The sequence below is a fragment of the Sus scrofa genome, chromosome 5, assembly GCF_054392235.1.
Source record: "Sus scrofa isolate SSC_HxYL_T2T_F1_AM1 chromosome 5, Sscrofa_HxYL_maternal_Yorkshire_Landrace_v2.0, whole genome shotgun sequence".
Taxonomy (NCBI): Eukaryota; Metazoa; Chordata; class Mammalia; order Artiodactyla; family Suidae; genus Sus; species Sus scrofa.
In genome coordinates, this window is record NC_139387.1 from 18,435,151 (window position 1) to 18,454,163 (window position 19,013).

The 19,013-nt window shown below is 46.0% G+C and overlaps 1 protein-coding gene across 11 annotated transcripts in view; it reads left to right on the top strand.

Moving 5' to 3' along the window:
- The first annotated feature begins 9,975 nt into the window (after positions 1–9,975).
- The window catches only part of DIP2B (disco interacting protein 2 homolog B), a 234,650-nt gene continuing 225,612 nt past the window's right edge, over positions 9,976–19,013 (top strand). For all 11 annotated transcript variants that reach the window (XR_014803180.1, XR_014803179.1, XR_014803183.1 and 8 more), the window contains exon 1: positions 9,976–10,229. Coding sequence is in view for 6 of the 11 variants with exons in the window: in XM_084955587.1 (XP_084811713.1) it covers positions 10,130–10,229 (100 nt within the window). In the remaining 5 variants the exon portion in view is untranslated. The remainder of the gene's footprint in view (positions 10,230–19,013) is intronic.

Here is a 19,013-nt window from a genome sequence, read left to right on the forward strand (position 1 = left end):
GGAACTCTGTATGCTGTAAGGCGGCCAAAAAAAAAAGTGTGTGTGTGTGTGTGTGTGTATCCGTGTAAAACAATAATTATAAAACTGGATGATTGATGGATTTATATTTTATAAAGATGTAATTTGCATGTCAATAATAGCATGAAGGAGGGGTAGGAATAGAGCTATGTTGAAAGTAAGTTGGTATTACTCCAAACTAGGTTGTCTTAAATTGTTCATTGTGATCCCCAGGGCAACCACTAAGAAAGAAAAATAACAAGAAAAGTAAAATAGTATTTTAGAAAATAGCTATTTGACATAAAAGAAAGGAGTAAGGAAGGGATACAAAAATAAAATAATACATGGCATATAGAAAGTAAATTGGGGAGTTCCCTTGTGGCTGAGCAGGTTAAGGACCTGGCATTGTCACTACTGTAGCTCTGGTTACAGCTGTGGAGTAGGTTCAAAACTCCATTAAATGTAAATGGAGTAAACACTCTAATCAAAGGGCAGAGACTGGCAAAAATGGATTAAAATAAACATGATCCAACTACATGGTGTCTAAAAGAGATACACTTTTAGAATCAAAGACACAAAAAGGTTGAAAATGAGAGGATGAAAAAAGATACATCATAGAAACCAAAAAAGAGTTGGAGTGGCTATATTAACATCAGACAGAATAGTCTGAAAAGAAAATGAATAAAATAGTCAAAATACAAGTTCTTTGGTGGCTCAGGGGGCTAAGGATCCAGTGTTGCCACTGCTGTGGCTCTGGTTACTGCTGTGGCACAGGTTCAGTCCCTGGCCCAGGAATTTCCGCATGCCACAGATGTGGCATAAAAACAAGAGAGAGAGAGAGAGAAAGGAAGAATAGGCCGAGAAGCTCCAAAATATATCTAGAAGAATTCCCAGAAGAATAGAAGGAAGAAAAGGATGGTGAAAATTTTTTGAGGAGAAAATGGCTGAGAATTGTCATTGAGCATTGAAGGAAAAATATGTGTTATACACTCATTGCATGGTAGATTAAGCTAGAAACTGAAGAAGTAAACGGTTGGTCTCATCTATGACCATGTTATAGATCCTTTTTAATCCAAATTATAACACTTTTTCCTCAAAGTCTACGGTTGCAGCAGCTATGGTTGTAACGGGGATAGGGTCATGCAAATCAATGGACTATTAAGAGTTTAAGGGACTCCGCTATTTTATTCTATTTTTCTACTGCCTGCCAAAATTCCACTTAAGATCATAGTGAGAGGAGTTCCGTTGTGGCTCAGGGGGTTAAGAACCAGACTTGTATCCATGAGGATGCAGATTAGATCCCTGGCCTTGCCCAGTGAGTTAAGTATCTGGTGTTGCTGTGGCTGTCGTGCAGGCCAGCAGCTGCAGCTCTGATTCAGCTTCTAGCCCAGAAACTTCCATATGCCACAGGTGTGGCCAGGGATGGGGTGGGAGATCCTAGTGAGAAAAGATGCCTTTCCTTTTAAAGCATACCTTAACCTCCCCATCGCATGTTGCAACACCTTTGGGGGGAGATCCTTCTTCCTAATACTTTCCCAAAACTTCCTGAGATGAAGAGAGTCTATTGAATACTTCTTCTCTTTCTCCCATGGTTTCAGATGGGCTTAACAAACATGAAAATTTCCATGTTAATCATGAGATGTTGGAGTTCCCATCGTGGCTTAGCAGTTAACGGACCCATTAGTATCCATGAGGACCAGGGTTCGATCCCTGGCCTTGTTCAGTGGGTTAAGGATCCAGCGTTGCTGTAAGCTGTGGTGTAGGTTGGAGACATGGCTCGGATCCTGTGTAGCTGATGCTGTGGCATTGGCTGGCAGCTGCAGCTCCAATTCGACCCCTAGCCTGGGAACTTCCATATGCTGTGAGTGCAGCTCTAAAAAGATGGAAAAAAAAAAAATCATGGAGTTCTCATCATGGCACAGTGGTTAAAGAATCTGACTAGGAACCATGAGGTTGCAGGTTCAATCCCTGGCCTCGCCCAGTGGGTTAAGGATCCTGCGTTGCCATGAGCTTCGATGAAGGTCAAAGACGCGGCTTGGATCCCGCGTTGCTGTGGCTCTGGCGTAGGCCGGTGGCTACAGCTCCGATTAGACCCCTAGCCTGGGAACCTCCATATGCCACAGGTGCGGACCTAGAAAACACAAAAAGACAAAAAAAAAAATTAAAAAATAAGAAAGAAATTTATTTATTTATTTATTTATTTTTTGTCTTTTTGGTCTTTTTTTTTGTTGTTGTTGTTATTGTTGCTATTTCTTGGGCCGCTCCCACGGCATATGGACGTTCCCAGGCTAGGGGTTGAATTGGAGCTGTAGCCGCCAGCCTACGCCAGAGCCACAGCAACGCAGGATCCGAGCCGCGTCTGCAACCTACACCACAGCTCATGGCAACGCCGGATCGTTAACCCACTGAGCAAGGGCAGGGACCGAACCCGCAACCTCCTGGTTCCTAGTCGGATTCGTTAACCACTGCGCCACGATGGGAACTCCAAGAAAGAAATTTAAAAAAAATCATGAGATGTTGGTTCATCCCACAAAAACCTTTTCCTTTGTGTAATGTTTTCCAGTTTATACAGGACTTTCTTATGTAATTTCATTTGCAGGTAGGTTTCAATTTTCCCAATATTCAATTTATAGTTACAAGTGAGAACCTGTTAACATGAATGCAAATACTTTGTTGCTTCTGCCTACAGGTGAGAGACTCCCTGATAAGATCCTTCCCCCATTCTTCATCCAACTTTTGGGTAGTCCTAGGAGATAGATCACAAGTCATTTTAGGCTGCTGCTTTTTGCCACCACCTTCAGGACTCTGTGGCTGTCCGGTGTTCTGAGGGGTTGTTTACCAGCCTTGCTATTGTGACTGTCCTTTGAGAGTATAATTATCCAAGAGTCTAGCAGAGTTCTCAGGATTCTCCTGATATGTTCCCCTAATCAGGGAGGAATATCTTTCCCCGAATTCCTTCCTTCCTCATTAGTCTTCCCTGTTCAGGTTCCTTTGCTGGAAACAGGTCCTATGCCAATGCCTGGCGCCAAGGAAGGCCAAGGATCTGGCATTTTCATTTTACCCCATTTTCTAAGGGGGTAGGCTGGATTTATTTTATTTCATTTTACTTTATTTTATTTTATATTTTTAGGGCTGGACCCACGGCATATGGAAGTTCCCAGGCCAGGGACTGCATCGGAGGTATATCTGCAGGCTTATGTCATAGCCACAGCAATGCCGGATCCGAGCCGCATCTAGAGCTGTGCACGAGGTGGGTTCTTTACACAAAACAAAGGAGAGGAGACGAGATTTGGGTACACAGCTCATAACCTCTGCCACAGCTCACTCAATTGTGGCAATCCTTTATTCCATTATGGACAATTAAAAATGTGTACAATTCATTTATAGAAAATCTCATCCCTCCCTCAAAGGGAGACGAGCCCAATATCATGAAGCAATCTCCTCCAGCTCCAAGTCCAGGGTCTCTGGGACTATGCAATCTTCTCATTCAAGTCTGAAAGGATTTCTCATGGACCAGCGACCTAGAGTTACAAGTGAGCTGTTTCCGAGACATCCAATAGACCAGTGTTTTCTGAGACCAGTGTGTCTCCAAGTGTGGCCCTTATACCAGCAGCTACAGTGTCAGCATAGAACTTGTTATGAATGTAAATTATTGGACCACAGGAAAAAGCTATGACATCAGAAACTCTGGGTTGGATCCGCCAATTTGTGTTTTAATAAGTTTTCTCAGGAGTTCCCGTCATGGCGCAGTGGTTAACGAATCCGACTAGGAACCATGAGGTTGCGGGTTCGGTCCCTGCCCTTGCTCAGTGGGTTAAGGATCCGGCGTTGCCGTGAGCTGTGGTGTAGGTTGCAGACGCGGCTCGGATCCCGAGTTGCTGTGGCTCTGGCGTAGGCCGGTGGCTATAGCTCCGATTCAACCCCTAGCCTGGGAACCTCCATATGCCGCGGGAGCGGCCCAAGAAATAGCAACAATAACAACAACAACAACAACAACAAAAAGACAAAAGACAGAAAAAAAAAAAAGTTTTCTCCAAGACTCTGACCCATGCTAACATTTGAGAATGACTGCAGAAGACAATGCCAGAAAGGAAGAGTCAGTACCGGGAGTTCCCATCATGGCTCAGTGGTAAGGAACTGGACTAGCATCCATGAGGATGCAGGTTTGATCCCTGGCCTCACTCAGTGGGTTAAGGATCTGGCATGGCTATGGCTGTGGTGTAGGCCTGTGGCTACGGCTCCGATGAGACCCCTAGCCTGGGAACCTCCATATGCCGCAGGTGCAGCCCTAAAAAGACAAAAAACCCTGAAGTGTAAGTACAATAATGCTTTACTTCAGAAAAGGAAAGCTGCAGTAGACACTGTTCCTGAGCACAAACCATACCTTGTTTTTCGTAGTTTTTGCTGTGAAACAAACCAATGAGACTAGTAGCTTACAGTGGCAACCATTTTTTGTTCATGTGCCTTGGCCATTTGGGCTGGCCGCAGCAGGCTCACTTGTGGATCTGGGGTCAACTGGAAGTCTGTGGCCTTGCTCGTATACCTTGCAGTTGGTTGGCTTTTTCCAGGAGTGATGCAGGTAACTGGGCCATATCTCTCCTTATCTAGTAGTTTAACTCAAACTCACTCACAAGGGAGTGGTCTCAGAGTTTCCACAAGACCAAAGAGAGAGGGCAAACTCCAATGCACAAGCATTTTCCAAGTTTCTGTGTCCTATTTACTATGGTCTCATGGGTCCAAGCAAGTCATATGATCAAGCCTAATGCACAAGAGGGGTCTACCTGAGGGGAGTGAGTACCGGGGGTGGGGTGAACATTATTGCAGCCATTTTTTTTTTTTTTTTTTGTCTTTTCATCTTTTCTAGGGCCGCACCTGTGGCATATGGAGGTTCCCAGGCTAGGGGTCTCATCGGAGCTATAGCCACCGGCCTACGCCACAACCACAGCAATGCGAGATACAAGCTGTGTCTACGACCTATACCACAGCTCGCAGCAATGCCGGATCCTTAACCCACTGAGCCAGGCCATGGATTGAACCCAAGACTCATGGTTCCTAGTCAGATCCGTTAACCACTGCGCCATGATGGGAACTCCAATTGCAGCTATTTTTTGCCAACAGTCTACCGTACTGCCTGACAGGACTCGTGAGGATGCTCACCCTGGGGAATGGAGGAAGTTTGTTAGTCTGCAGGCCTATGGTTCTGATTCCTAGGCGTGTCGTGCTGATCCAAGGTCCTTCACTGGTATACCTGCTATGGATGGGCATTAGGTATACCTCTTACTTGGGGGCTGCAGGGTTTTGGCAGCTATGTTGTTGTTGGTAGGAGTCGGGGGTTTAGGGATGGATTTAGTGTTGAACAACTAGAAGCAGTTAAATCCAGGTTTGGCAATACACCTGCTGCAGAAACTTCCAGACTATTCAATCCAGTGAATTCCATGTGCCAATAAAGCAGGTAATGATCACGTCTAGACCTGTGCTGTTCAAGGCAGTAGCCACTAGCCAGACATAATTATTGAAAATTGAAATATAGCTAGTCTGCCTTTTTTAATTAATTAATTTATTTTGGCATTTTAGGGCCACACCCACTCCATATGGAGGTTCCCAGGCTAGGGGTTGAATCGGAGCCGCAGCTGCCGGCCTACACCACAGCCACAGCAACCTATGCTGTAGCTTGTGGCTATGCCAGATCCTTAACCCACTGGGTGAGGCCAGGGATTGAACCTGCGTTGGTTCCTAGTCAGGCTTATTAACCGCTGAGCCATGAAGGGAAATACAGCCAGTCTGAATTGAGATGCGCTATTTCTTTTTACTTCTAATGTAGCTACTGCAATATATTTAACATTGCACATGTGGTTCATATTTTATTTCGGTTAGTCAACAGTCAGTCAGAGGCCCGAGAGAACTTCAGCCTCATAGGTTCAGCCTCATAGATCTTGTCCCTATAGTTACACTTAGTGAATAACCTCTTCCCTTTAAGTTTAAAGGTCTGTTCCTTTTTTTTTTTTTTTTTTTTTTTTGGGCTGTGCCTAGGGCATGTGGAAGTTCCCAGGCAGGGATCAAAGCCGAGCCACAGCAGTGACAACACCAAATCATAACCACTAGGCCACCAGGGAACTCCTAAAAGGTCTATTTCTTTTCTTTTTTAGGGCCACACCTATGGCATATGGATGTTCTTGGGCCATGGGTCGAATCACAGCTGCAGCTGCCAGCCTACACCACAGCCACAGCAACCTACGCTGTAGCTTGTGGCTATGCCAGATCCTTTAATCCACTGAGTGAGGCCAGGGATCAAACCTGCATCCTCATGGATACTAATCTGGTTCTTAACCCCCTGAGCCACAACAGGAACTCCAAGTTGTGTTTCTTGAAACAACTTGAAACTAAAAACCTCAGGGGAAGAAACCCACACTTATCTAATCTTTCCAACCAAGCTTGTTGTATTCATTGTTAAATTTACTCCTTTATCAGACCCAGACTGTTTAATGAAAGGTCCTGAGGTCCTTCAGAGGTCTAGAGCCCCAATCTTCTCAATTTTACCACCTGTTAATTTTTTCATGTTCTTGCTTCTGTTTATTTTAGCTTTAATTTAGGCATAGAAGAAGTTGGCTTCCCCAAGCCAACAAAGCTTCACTCTGTCATCCCTGTCAACCTGGACTGACTATACCCTGAAAAACTTCTTATTGAAGCCAAACCTCCCCCCGTCCTCAGTTGGGACACCTTTAGACTGTTTATCTCTTGTATGAATTTACTGAAGCCCACATCAAGTAGTCAACTCACCATCCCCCACGGATCCTAAATTTTTCTGGTCATTTCCCCTAACAAAGCAATCCCAGTCTATATGTGATGTGTGTTATAATAATCTATTAGACATTTTGCCATTGCACTTGGCCATTTCACATTTTGCTCACCTGTAATACACCTTTTTTTTTTTTTTTTTTTTTTTGGTAATAAATTCAGTACCAGAGGGGAAGCTTTAGACTGTAAATAGCAGAATAACCAATCAAAAAGGTTTAAACCTAGGAGTTCCTGTCTTGGCTTAGTGGTTAATGAACCCGACTAACATTCATGAGGACGTGGGTTCGATCCCTAGCCTTGCTCAGTGGGTTAGGGATCCAGCGTTGCCATGAGCTGTGGTGTAGGTCGCAGACGCGGCTCGGATCCCACGTTGCTGTGGCTGTGGTGTAGGCCGGCGGCTACAGCTCCAATTGGACCCCTGGCCTGGGAACCTCCATATGCCACAGGAATAGCCCTAACCTAAGAAAGACAAAGAAACCAAAAAAAAAAAAAAAAAAAAAAAAAGGTTTAAACCTATTTTCTCATATAACAGAAAGGAGAAGTCCACTATGGGTGGTGGTTCCAGGGTTTGCTATTTCAGCAGATCAATTCTGGCAGGTTCTAGGTAATGTCTCTTCACTTCTCTTAGCTCTCTCCTTACAGTGCCAAGGTGACTGCTGGTACCCTGGACAGGACAGCATCCAAGGACAGGAAGGAAGTGAAGAGACATTCTCTCCTTGTGCATCTCTCATCAGGAAGGAAAATCTTTCTCAGCCCGCTCCCCTTCCATAGTTTCCTCAGTGGCTCACACACCTGCCAAGGAGGGTGCAAAAGTGAGTATTTGGCATATTCAGCCTCAATAGGGGTTGGTATGCTGTCCTGAGAAAAAAACAGAGAGGGAATTCCCATTGTGGCTCAACAGTAACGAACCTGACTCGTATCCATGAGGACATGGGTTCCGTCTCCAGCCTCGCTCAGTGCGTTAAGCATCTGGCAATGCTGTGAGCTGCGGTGTAGGTTGGCAGCCACAGCCCCAACTCGACCCCTAGCCCAGGAATTTCCATATTCCACACATGCAGCCCTAAAAATAAAATAAATAAATTTTTTAAAAATACAGAGAGGGCCATTGAGAGGGTAAACAAGAAACCTGCTAAGGCCCTGCTTGTAGTAAGTAGTCTACTGCTGTGTAACAAACCCGCCCAGCAGTGGCATGAAAGGATGCCCATTTTATTATGTTCACAGGAATCTGGAAAGGGCACCTCAGAGACCAGTTGTCTTTGCTCCACATTGTTTGGGACCTCAGCTGGGAAGACTTAAAGGTTCATGGGCTGGAAGCATCTGGAAGTTCTCTACCCTAGGCTACATGGCTAAAAGGCTGGACTTAGCTGGAGCAGTTGAGCAGAGCACCTAACATGGCCTTCTATATGGCTGGCTCCCTGCATGGCTGCTGGGTCCTCGGAGAGCGTGCCCTGGGAGGGAGGGTCCTGAAAGGGGGTCTCTGTAGAGGGAGAACCAAGAGAACCAGGAGAAGCTGTGTGCCTTTCTAGGACTTAACCTCAGAAGTCACGTGGTATCATTTGTCCCATACTCTATTGGTCAAGGCAGTCAGAAGTCCATTCAGATTCAGGGGAGGGGACATAGCCCTTGCTTTTTGATGAGAGGAATGTCAACCATTGAAAAATTGCTGGAGTTCCCGTCGTGACGCAATGGTTAACGAATCCGACTAGGAACCATGAGGTTGCAGGTTCAATCCCTGCCCTTGCTCAGTGGGTTAAGGATCCGGTGTTGCCGTGAGCTGTGGTGGAGGTCACAGATGCAGCTCGGATCTGGCGTTGCTGTGTGGCTCTGGCATAGGCTGGCAGCTACAGCTCTGATTAGACCCTTAGCCTGGGAACCTCCATATGCCGTGGGAGAGGCCCAAGAAATGGCAAAAAGACAAAAAAAAAAAAAAATTTGCTATAGTCCTCACGTAAACCAGAGGACATACACATCTATTCCACAGATTCTCCTTACATTGCTGCAGTTAAAAGGAAACTGCAGCCTACTTTTTATTATTTATTTATTTATTTTTGTCTTTTTGCCATTTCTTGGGCCGCTCCCATAGCATCTGGAGGTTCCCAGGCTAGGGGTCTAATCAGAGCTGCAGCCGCCAGCCTACACCACAGCTACAGCAACTCAGGGTCAGAGCCGTGTCTGAGACCTACACCACAGCTTATGGCCACGCCGGATCCTTAACCCACTGAGCAAGATCAGGGATCGAACCCGAAACCTCATGGTTCCTAGTCGGATTCATTAACCACTGAGCCACAACTGGAACTCCCCAGCCTACTTTTTAATCAGCCATGATGTCACATTCCTTTTTTTCAACCTGAAATTCTTTTCTCGACTTAATTTTTTTTTCCTTTTTCAGCCTATGAATGATATAATTCTGTCTGGAAACTACTAGAGAATAGATGCTGAGGTCTTACTCTCAGAGGATCAGTTTTGAATCCACAAGGAAGGGAAGGGAAAACACTGGAATTCCCTCAAATTGTGCAGGGGAGTTTTGGCATTGAAAAAAAGTTCAATACTATTAAAGAAAGACTATGGATGACAATTTAAGGCATCTGTCCCAGTAGCTCCTGGTGAAAACACACAGGTGTCTGGATCCTTACATTGAATTAAAATATTAATACTTTTAGAACACTTATTAAGTCATACGCCCAGTTGGATAATAACAGAAAGAAAAAATTTTCCTCTCGCAAGTGATTAGAAGTCTAGGCGGGAGGAGGCGGATTCTCCCTCCTTTGCCTTAAATGCTAGAACTGAAATAGAAACAAGGAGCTCAGGGTAAATGGGATGGGGAAGCCCCAGTGAAAGAACTGGCCTGCATTCAAGTCCTTATAAAGGGTCAGGTGTCAATCGGGGGGAACGGAGGAAGGGACGAGACAACGGCATGCACTACTAAGTGAGGATAACTTGAAAAAGCAAGACCTAGGGCCCCTGAAAACGCCTTGCTTGAGAGTCTGTAAAAGGTAAACACTACTTGTTCACATCGACATCAACACGGTGAGCCCATTTCGCCTGGGAGAAATCTGGGGGACGGGTTTAGACGCGTCGTTTCAGAAGTCTCCCAGTAGAGGGCGCCGTCAGCCCGCGGGTCCTCAGCATGACTGGGCTGCGGAGGCGGAGAGTCCTCGGCCCGGGGGCGGGGCCGTCGCGCTCACGTGACCCTCGCTCATGGCGGCGGCGGCAGCGGCGGCGCTGGCGGCGCTCGGCGGCCGGAGCCGGATCCTGTAGCCGGGGTGTGGGCCCGCGTCAGTCCGTCCCTCCTTCGGCCCGCTCGCTTGTCTTCCGGAGTGTGGCTGGCAGAGCCGGGATGGCGGAGCGAGGCCTGGAGCCGGCGCCGGCTGCGGTGGCAGCACTGCCGCCCGAAGTGCGGGCGCAGCTGGCGGAGCTGGAGCTGGAGCTCTCGGAGGGTAGGAGCCGGGCCGGGGGTGGGGAGCCTGGCCGGGGGTCGGGTTGGGCGGTCGGGGGGTCGGGCAGGCGCCCGGGCGCCGCTGCGGATCGCTGGAAGGGGAGACCAGGTCCCCGCCGCGCGCCCTGGTGGTGGCGCGGGCGGAGGGGAGGAGGGTTCCGGAAATCTGGCCGGGGCTCTGAGGGGTCGCTTCTCTCCGCTCCCACCCTGGGCAGTGGATTTCCGCGTAGTTCATTGTGTTCCCTGGGCGGGGGTGAGGAGGGGCTTGGGGGGAGAGGTCCTTCCCCGGCCCGGGCTGCTGCTGCGCTCCCTGCCCCCCAAAACCCGAGACAAAGCTGAGCCCTCCCGCTCCTGCCGGGGCGTCGGGGCACGGTGGGGGCGGGGTGGGAGTGAGGCCACCAGCAGGGTGGCTGACAGCCTTCTCCAGTCCTCCTCTCCCCTTTTCGAGGGGAGGGCCCCACGCCTGTTTCAGCTCCCCTTCCCCCCTTCAGCAAATGAGAAAGACACAGGGGAAATCCGCAGCATTTCTTCTTCCTTCTTTAACAATGCGAGATGCCTCCCCCGTGACAGGAGTGAGGTGGAAGCAGGGTGGGCCGTTGAGGGTCCTAGGGAGGCCAGAAGCTGTGGCCTTAACCCAGAGAGAGACACCGGGGCTGCTTTTAGACCACCTTTGTCATAAAGATTTTTTCCTGCTTGCCTGTATTCGGACTGAATTTTCCGCATCTAATCCACCTTTTGGAGTCTTTGAAGAGAGGAGAGAGGTGGCTCCCGGTTACATGCAAATCCTGACCGGCACCGGCTTTCTTTTGACAATGGATTGTTACCAGGAGGCTTGGATTGGTTTTGAGAATTAAAAGAATGGAATAAATCGAGCCACTATTCTTGGAGAAGTCCCTGGACGGCAATGAGAGAAACGTTGCTCTGTTGTGGGCATGTGATCAGGCTTCTTGTGCAGTTGTGATCAGTTCTCCATAAAGTTCCTGTTTTTATCACAGGCTGCCTCTGAGACAAAAGCAGCATTTTCCTCCAAGCTTGATGTCAGCCCTGTGGTAGCGTCCCCAGAGCTGCATATTCTTATTGAGTTCTTTGCCAAAAGCCCTCTTCACAAGCGTTTTTCAAGTGGATTAAACATTGCTGATTGGAAAAGAAGAATGTGACAAGTTCCCAGGAGAGTTCTGACTTTTTGTTTACTTATCAGGGCATTCTCTCTCCCACCCCCCAGTCCTTTGCAGGGAAAAGCCAGAAGTAGATTGGAGTGTTATAAAACCAGTTGGGCATGGAGGGAAATAATTATTTGTAATAACCCTGTTAGGTTTTCCCAATGTATAGGGAGGTGCTGTTTTCATTTGCACTTAATAATCAACGTGTTATTTTTCAATTAATCAGTTGGGAAGTTCTTCTTGGGCCAGACCCCAGAAACAGTTGCGGTGGTGGATGAGTTTGTTTCTGTGAAGTGTTCAGGGCATTGCCATCTTGGTTCTGTCTCTCAAATTACCTCATTTCTCTAAACTGAAGCATTGTCATTCAATCTGTGATGGCTCTTATTCAAATCGGACTTTTAAACCAGTTAGTTTATAGTAACAAATCAGCCTATCTTTGATGAGCCAGAGAAGTTTGGCTGGAAGTTTGCGTCAGACGAGATTAAAAATAGGAGTTGATTGCTTTTACATGGAGAGGGAAACCCTGGAAGCTCCTTATTCTTGGTCTCTCTGCTTCCAGCTGATTTGTGTTTACTTTTCTGGGTGTTCCTAGAGATGATTCCGAGGAACTGTTTCTAGGGCTCACACTGATTAGCTCACCTTTCTCTCCTTCAGGAAGGTGTGAAACTCCTACAAACTGGGATGCCAAGGCTTCAGCCTTTTTTTAAGGACAAGTGCATGATTTGTTTTCTGATGCAGGATTGTTTCGGTTTGGCCTGAGACTTAGTTCGAATTGGTTTCTTAAAGATTTATAACTGCATTATTCTGCAGTTTATCTCTTTTAGCGATCGGAAACTGGACAAAAAAAAAAAAACCCCTTGGGCCTGCAGTGTCAGCATCTTAGCCATCTGTCTTTCTCTCTTGTTTGAGGTACAGAGGATGGTTGACTGGAGAAGTAGGTAAACGGTTTTTAGGAATTCAAGCGAAGTCAAAACAACTCAACACCCCCTCCCCCAGATCTATAGCATATTGTTGTTTGTCTGTGGTGTATTATGAAGGAACTTTTGTTTTACGTTTCCTCCACAGTTACTGCTCTGAGCAAAGTACTTTTTTTCTTCTGGAGAAAAAAAAAAAAGATGCTTTTAACTGTATGTTTATTGTGTGTTGCTGGCTCTGGTGCACCCATTCCTCGATTTTATTCATTTTTTTTAAGCTTTAGGCTGTAGTTGGACCTAATTATAGTGATCATCCGAGCTGCGTGCTGTTAAAGAATTTTTTTCGTGCATGCCCGTATTTTCAGCTGCAGGTTTTGGTCGCAGATGAGCCAGCCCTGTGCTGGAACGCAGATTGTGCCTCCCTGGGCTGTTTGCCGCAGAGCGCCTTGCAGAGCCCAGTGCTGTGGCTGATGCTTCGGGCAGGTCACCGTGGACTTGGTGCTTAAAGCCTTCTGCTCTCGCACCAAAAAGAACAGCCTGACCCTGTCTAGGGAATCATTTAAAATTGAATGGATGCATAATCACCAGCTTCTCCATAGACAAGTTGGATAGATAGGAGGTTTCTACAAGTATTCCCATGATTGAAATTTCTTTCAGGATGCACATGTATTATTTTATTATTATTGTATTTATTATATGTTTGACAATAATCTCTGCTGTCTGAACTTTAGCCATATGTTTTAGTCAAGTGTATGCCTATAAAATAACACTGTTGATGAGAATTCGTTTGCATGTGTCTGATAATACATCTTATTTGTGTCATGACCTTGTACATTATGTCATTTGAGCCTCACTAAACTTTTGTGATTAGGTAGAATAGATATTAACAGTTCTTCCAATTTTTTTTTTTTTTGCTTTTTAGAGCTGAACCTGTGGCATATGGAAGTTCCCAGGCTAAGGGTCCAATTGGAGCTGCAGCTGCTGGTCTATGGCAGGCACAGCCACAGCAACGCCAGATCCAAGCCATGTCTGTGACCTACACTACACCTCCTGGCAATGACGGATCCCTAACCTCCCTAACCCACTGAGCAGGGCCAGAGATCAAACCTGAGTCCTCATGGATACTAGTGGGGTTCGTTGTCGCTGAGCCACATTGGGAACTCCCTTTTTTTGATTTAACAGAAGGGAAAACTTAGAAAGGCTAAGTGTTTTGTCTAAAGTTACTCACTGATGAGTGCCATTATTTTTTTTTATTTAAAAATTTTTTTTTTGTCTTTCTGCCTTTTCTAGGGGTGCTTCCTGTGGCATATGGAGGTTCCCAGGCTAGGGGTCTAATCAGAGCTGTAGCTGCCAGCCTATGCCACAGCCACAGCAATGCGGAATCCGAGCCTCGTCTGCAACCCACACCACAGCTCAGGGCAACACCGGATCCTTGACCCACTGAGTAAGGCCAGGGATCGAACCCACGACCTCATAGTTCCTAGTCAGATTCGTTAACCACGGAGCTGCAACGGGAACTCCCATCAAATGATTTAAATATCTTTACTGTTATTGCACAAGCTGTTAACTCTAATTTTTACTCTAAGGAAATACTACTAAACAGTTGTATGCCACAATTCCAAAGAGCCCTGTTAAAGAGTTCCCTGGTGGCTCAGTGGGTTAAGGACCCAGTATTGTTACTGCAGGGGCTTGGGTTGCTGCTGTGGCAAGGGTTCCGATGCCTAGCCTAGGAACTCTCACCTGCTGCAGGCAGGGGCAAAAAATTAAAAAAACAAAAAAGAGTCCCGCTGACTCTCTGAAACCGCTTTTGAATCTGTTGTTTCCTTAGTTGATTCGGCTGACATTTATTTTCTGTGTGCCCTGTGCTGGGGATACAGAGGTAAGCAGGCTACCGTGTTCGCTGTCAGGGAGCTGAGTCTGATAGGGAAATCACTTAATAATACCAACAAAACAGCCCAGTACAGAGTTTGGTGCAGAGCTGCCTTCTAAGAAAAGAGGAAGCTATCTGCTCCGTCGTTGTGAAAAAGAAACGGCAGAGAACTATAAATACAAGACTGGCTTGTGTGGCTGGTAGAAAGAGCTGTGACTTAGCTTATGCAGTTCAGTCCTAAGTGTGACGGGAAGAAGGCCGTAAATCCCATATTCCGGTGGCATATTGGAAGGACTGCAAGTCTTCTGGTGTCTGAAAACAGTGCCCAGATGACAACTGGGAAGGTATTTAAGATAAAATAACACTTACAGGAAGGGAGCCTCCCTTTTCTTATTTGAATGCTCCTCTGGGCACAAACGCAACAAACACAGTCCCATCCTCCCGATCTCCTGTCATTTCGTCACATTTCACCCCAGCAGTCCTCAGAGCGTGGTACAGGTCCAGCTTGAAGGTGGAGGTGTAAGAGAGGCCTCCTTCCCAGGAGTTGAGGTGCTTCCTGGAGGAGCTGGGCAGAGGTGGGGGAGTTGAAGAGGAAAAGAGAGAGATGCTGGTTTGAGATTGTTAATTCAGTCTCCAAAGGGCGGCTGGAATTAAGCCATCAGAAAATTGGTAAATCCTTCTCGATTTACTTAAAATGGGAGAGTGGCCACTTCCCCCACAGTATATAGCATAGCTGTGAGTTCATAAGAAACACCTTTATCTGAAAATGACATCTAAATAGTCGTCATACCTGATGTTAGGAGCATCAAGGAGAGCAGAATGTGGGGTTTTCGCGTAACCCGAGTGGGGCATCATCTAAGTGATCTGCCTTTTGAAACGTGCGTGTCCATGTTTTGGTGGGCTGTGCTTGTCTTATGTTGGACCTCCTCTTTAGGAGCTGCTTGCTGTCAGAGCCTGTGGCACATCCCTTTGAAAATCCTCATGGCGGCAAATTTTAATTCTTTCAGTGTAGAGTTGCATTTTGTGACTTACTTGGAGGCAAGTAGAGAAAAGCCGGTTGATTCACACCAGTTGTGAATGAAAAAACTAGAGTGATTATGAATGTATTTTAGTTGTGACTGTCAAAAAATTAGAATGATGGTAAACTGGTTTTGAGGGCAGTTCCAGACAGATTCGTTGGAAGAATGATTCACTTTACTGTAAAGGATGGCACTTGTTTAGACACCCTAGTTCTGGTGTGCGTTTTGAAAAATTAATCTTGTTTGACAGTCCCTTAGCATTGAGCTGGATCTGTGGATGAGAGAAATCTCTAACTCTTCACTCGCAGCTCAGCCTTTGGTGGCTGCTGTCTTTCCCAGCCTGTGTGAGGATTAGCGCCTGGGGATTGAAAGGTCAGATGATGGGCTGAAAAAACGGCCTTCGCGTGTATTTGTATCATAATGATTATAGTTCTTCATGGTCCTCTCTCATAATTAATCAGGAATGTTCTTTGAAACCCTCCATCTTGCTGGTCTGCTCCATTTCTCACCATTCTTTGAGAGCTCAGTTGAAGTTCTCCCTTTTTTTTCCTAAACCTGCCCCGACCTCTGTGAGCTCTCTTGCATCAAACCTTATAGCGTTTACAGTTTATATCATTTTTGTCAATCATAGATTTTCTAATTATTTAGTCATTATTTTCCCATTATATTGTTTTTAATTTCATCTGAGTGTAAGCTCCTACGGAGGTCAGTCTTTAAACTCTTTTAAACAGCTTCTCAACGATTTTGTTACTGTTTTAGGAAGTGCAGTAAATTTTTGGTCACTTCAGTTTGATTTGAATTGAAACATAAAGTCTCTGTCTTGGGGATTTGATTTTGGCACGAGGCTGGGTTGTGTGATCATTTGAGGAGAATGAGTTTTGGCATCTGGTGGGCCTGGGTCCAAATCCTGGCCTGTCTCTTAGCCCTGTGACCTTGAAAAGACTGCCTGACCTTCCTGGTTTTAGTTTCTTCAGTTCTTAAAAAAGGAATGACAACCTCATTAGAGTTGGAGGAAGGTTTGAAATGAGATCGTGGAACAGCTGGGTGTGGGGTGTGCGTGCTGTAAGTGCTTGGTACGTGTAATCTTTATTGTTTCTGATAGTGAAGGGATGCATAGTGACTTGGCTGTTTTTAATATCTTGTGTTGCTTAGCAGAATATGGTTATATGTGAAGTGATGAATGGAATCAATTTGTGTAATTTTTTTCGTAAGACTTCACTCCACCATCATTTGCTCCTGTCGTCACCCTCTACCCTAGTTCAACACATGTTGGGTCACTGCAAGCAGTTGACTGGAGCAGAAAAGAGTAGCTGGTCTGTTTCTCTCCGACATCTGGCATGGGTGTATTTCCAAGTCTGTATGTTTCCGTGCAGGGCTCTGAAATGTAGGCATGGTTTCTTAGACTCATGCGTCTCCAGGCTGTGAAAAGGCACATGTGGATGCTCAATCTCCAAATGGTTTTTGGCTCTTCCTTTTTCTCTTTGTCCTTCTTAACAAATTCTTTTGGTTCCTCCTTCAAAGTTTTCTTTTTTCTTTTTCTTTTTTTTTTTTTTTTTTGGTCTTTTTAGGGCCATACCCATGGCATGTGGAAGTTCCCAGGCTAAGGGTCGAATCGAAGCTGTGGCCCCTGGCCTTTACCACAGCCACAGCAATGCTGGGATCCAAGCCACGTTTGCAGCTTATACCACAGCTCATGGCAACTGGATCTACTGAGCAAGACCAGGATAGAACCTGTGTCCTCATGGATACTAGTAGGGTTCATTACTGCTGAGCCACAGTGGGAACTCACAAAAGTTTTCTTGCAGCCACTTTTCCTTTGAGTTGCATTTATCACCAGCCTTGTTCAGTCCTCCATCTTTAGACTTAAAGGTCAGCTCTAAATTGTCCTTTTTTCTTTTAAAAATACTCCTTTTGGAGTTCCATGGTGGCTCAGTGGATTAAGGATCTGGCATTGTTACTGCTGTGGCTTGGGTCGCTGCTGTGGCACAGGTTTGATTCCTGGCGCAGGAACTTCTGCATGCTGCAGGCATGACCAAAAATTTTGTTGTTGTTGCTTTTTTTTAGGGCCGCACCCAAGGCATATGGAGATTCCCAGGCTAGGGGTCGAGTCAGAGCTTTAGCTGCTGACCTGTGCCATAGCCACAGCAACATGGGATCTGAGCCGTGTTTGTGACCTACACCATAGCTCACAGTAGTGCCAGATCCTTAACCCACTGAGCAAGGCCAAAGATGGAACCTGCAACCTTATGGTTACTAGTTGGATTTGTTTCCGTTGCGCCACAATGAGAACTCCCCCAATTTTTTTTTTTTTTTTTAAAATACTACTTTTAGTTAAAGCTGTTGTTAAATCCAAGACTCTGTCATTCATTGTCTCTAAGTTCCAAGTTTTGTTTTCCAAGGCAGGAACGGTCTCCTGTATCCTTTATCCCTAGTGTCTTAGTGCTTTTGTGCACATCAAATAGTTTGTCTCTTTGTTTTTTTCTTTTTAGGGCTGCTCCTGTGGCAGGCATATAGAAGTTTCCAGGATAGGGGTTGAATTGGGCCTATAGCTGTCAGCCTACAGCACAGCCACAGCAGCGCAGGGTCCAAGCTGCGTCTGCAATCTACACCACAGCTCACCCACAGCTCACCGCAACGCCAGCTCCTTAACCCACTGAATGAGGCTAGGGATCGACCCCGCATCCTTATGGATACTAGTCGAATTCTTAACCCGCTGAGCCACAGTGGGAACTGTTTTTATGATGAATAAGTTACTTTCTTCTGGGGATGCTCTTCTGTGAACAAAATGTCTTCTGAAGGACCATTTCTGTGGAATTTCATAGCATCACAGCTGACAGAATCTTTGGATACCTGGGCTGGTTTCAGTGGACCTGGAGACTCTGTGAAATTGTGTGCAGAATTTTGACTGCTCATGTGCCTTTTTGGAGAGCAGAGTCTCCAGCTTTCATCAGTTTCCTAAAAAGGTCTGTGACGCAAAGTTAAGAACCCTGTCTACATATTACTGCTTTTCATTCTTACTGGCTTTTACAGAAAGCCAAACTCCCTGTGCTTCCTCCTCTTCTACACCCACAAACGTTTCTCTATCTGTTCCCACTCTTAGCCCCTTTCCTTCTTTTCTCAGAGGAAGAACGACCTTCCTCCTGACTGTGATCTCAGTCCCATTCCTTCTCTTCTGGGATCTTGGGATCTTACTTCATTGATTGATCTATTCATTTGTAGTCTTTTGTCTTTTCCTCTCATCTTTAACCTCTCACTTAACACTTGGCTCCTTCCCTTCAGCCTATAAATATACGGAAGCTCCTCCCATCGTAAGAAAAGTGTCTTCCCATTCTGAAACACTGATCTTGTATTAGAATCTGTTTGTTCTTGTGTGCTCTCGTTCTCTTCCTCTCATAGATCCTAGAAAGTAGAGCCTAAGTTTCCTTTGTCTTCTTTCCTACCTTTGCTCACTCCTCAGTCCATTGCTTCCGCCCCATCAAGCCCTTGAAAAACAACTGTCTCCGAGGCCACCAGTGAGTTCTGATTTCAGACTGAAAAGTGCCCACTGTATATACAGCATCTTTCTCTGCAACATTGGACACCATGGACCGTTATCTTTATCAAACTCCCTCCCTTTTTAGCTTCTATGGTGTCATTTCCTTCTAGCTCCCTAACTGTTCCTTCTTTTTCTCTCTCTTCCTCCTGGTGTGGGTGTTCCTGATACCTGTCATTAGCCTTCACCTCATTTCACATACACTTGCTGAATAATCTCATCTGTGCTCAGGGCTTCAGCTATCATGGCTGGGAGGTGATGGCTCCCTAGCCTGTGTCTCTGGCCCTGAC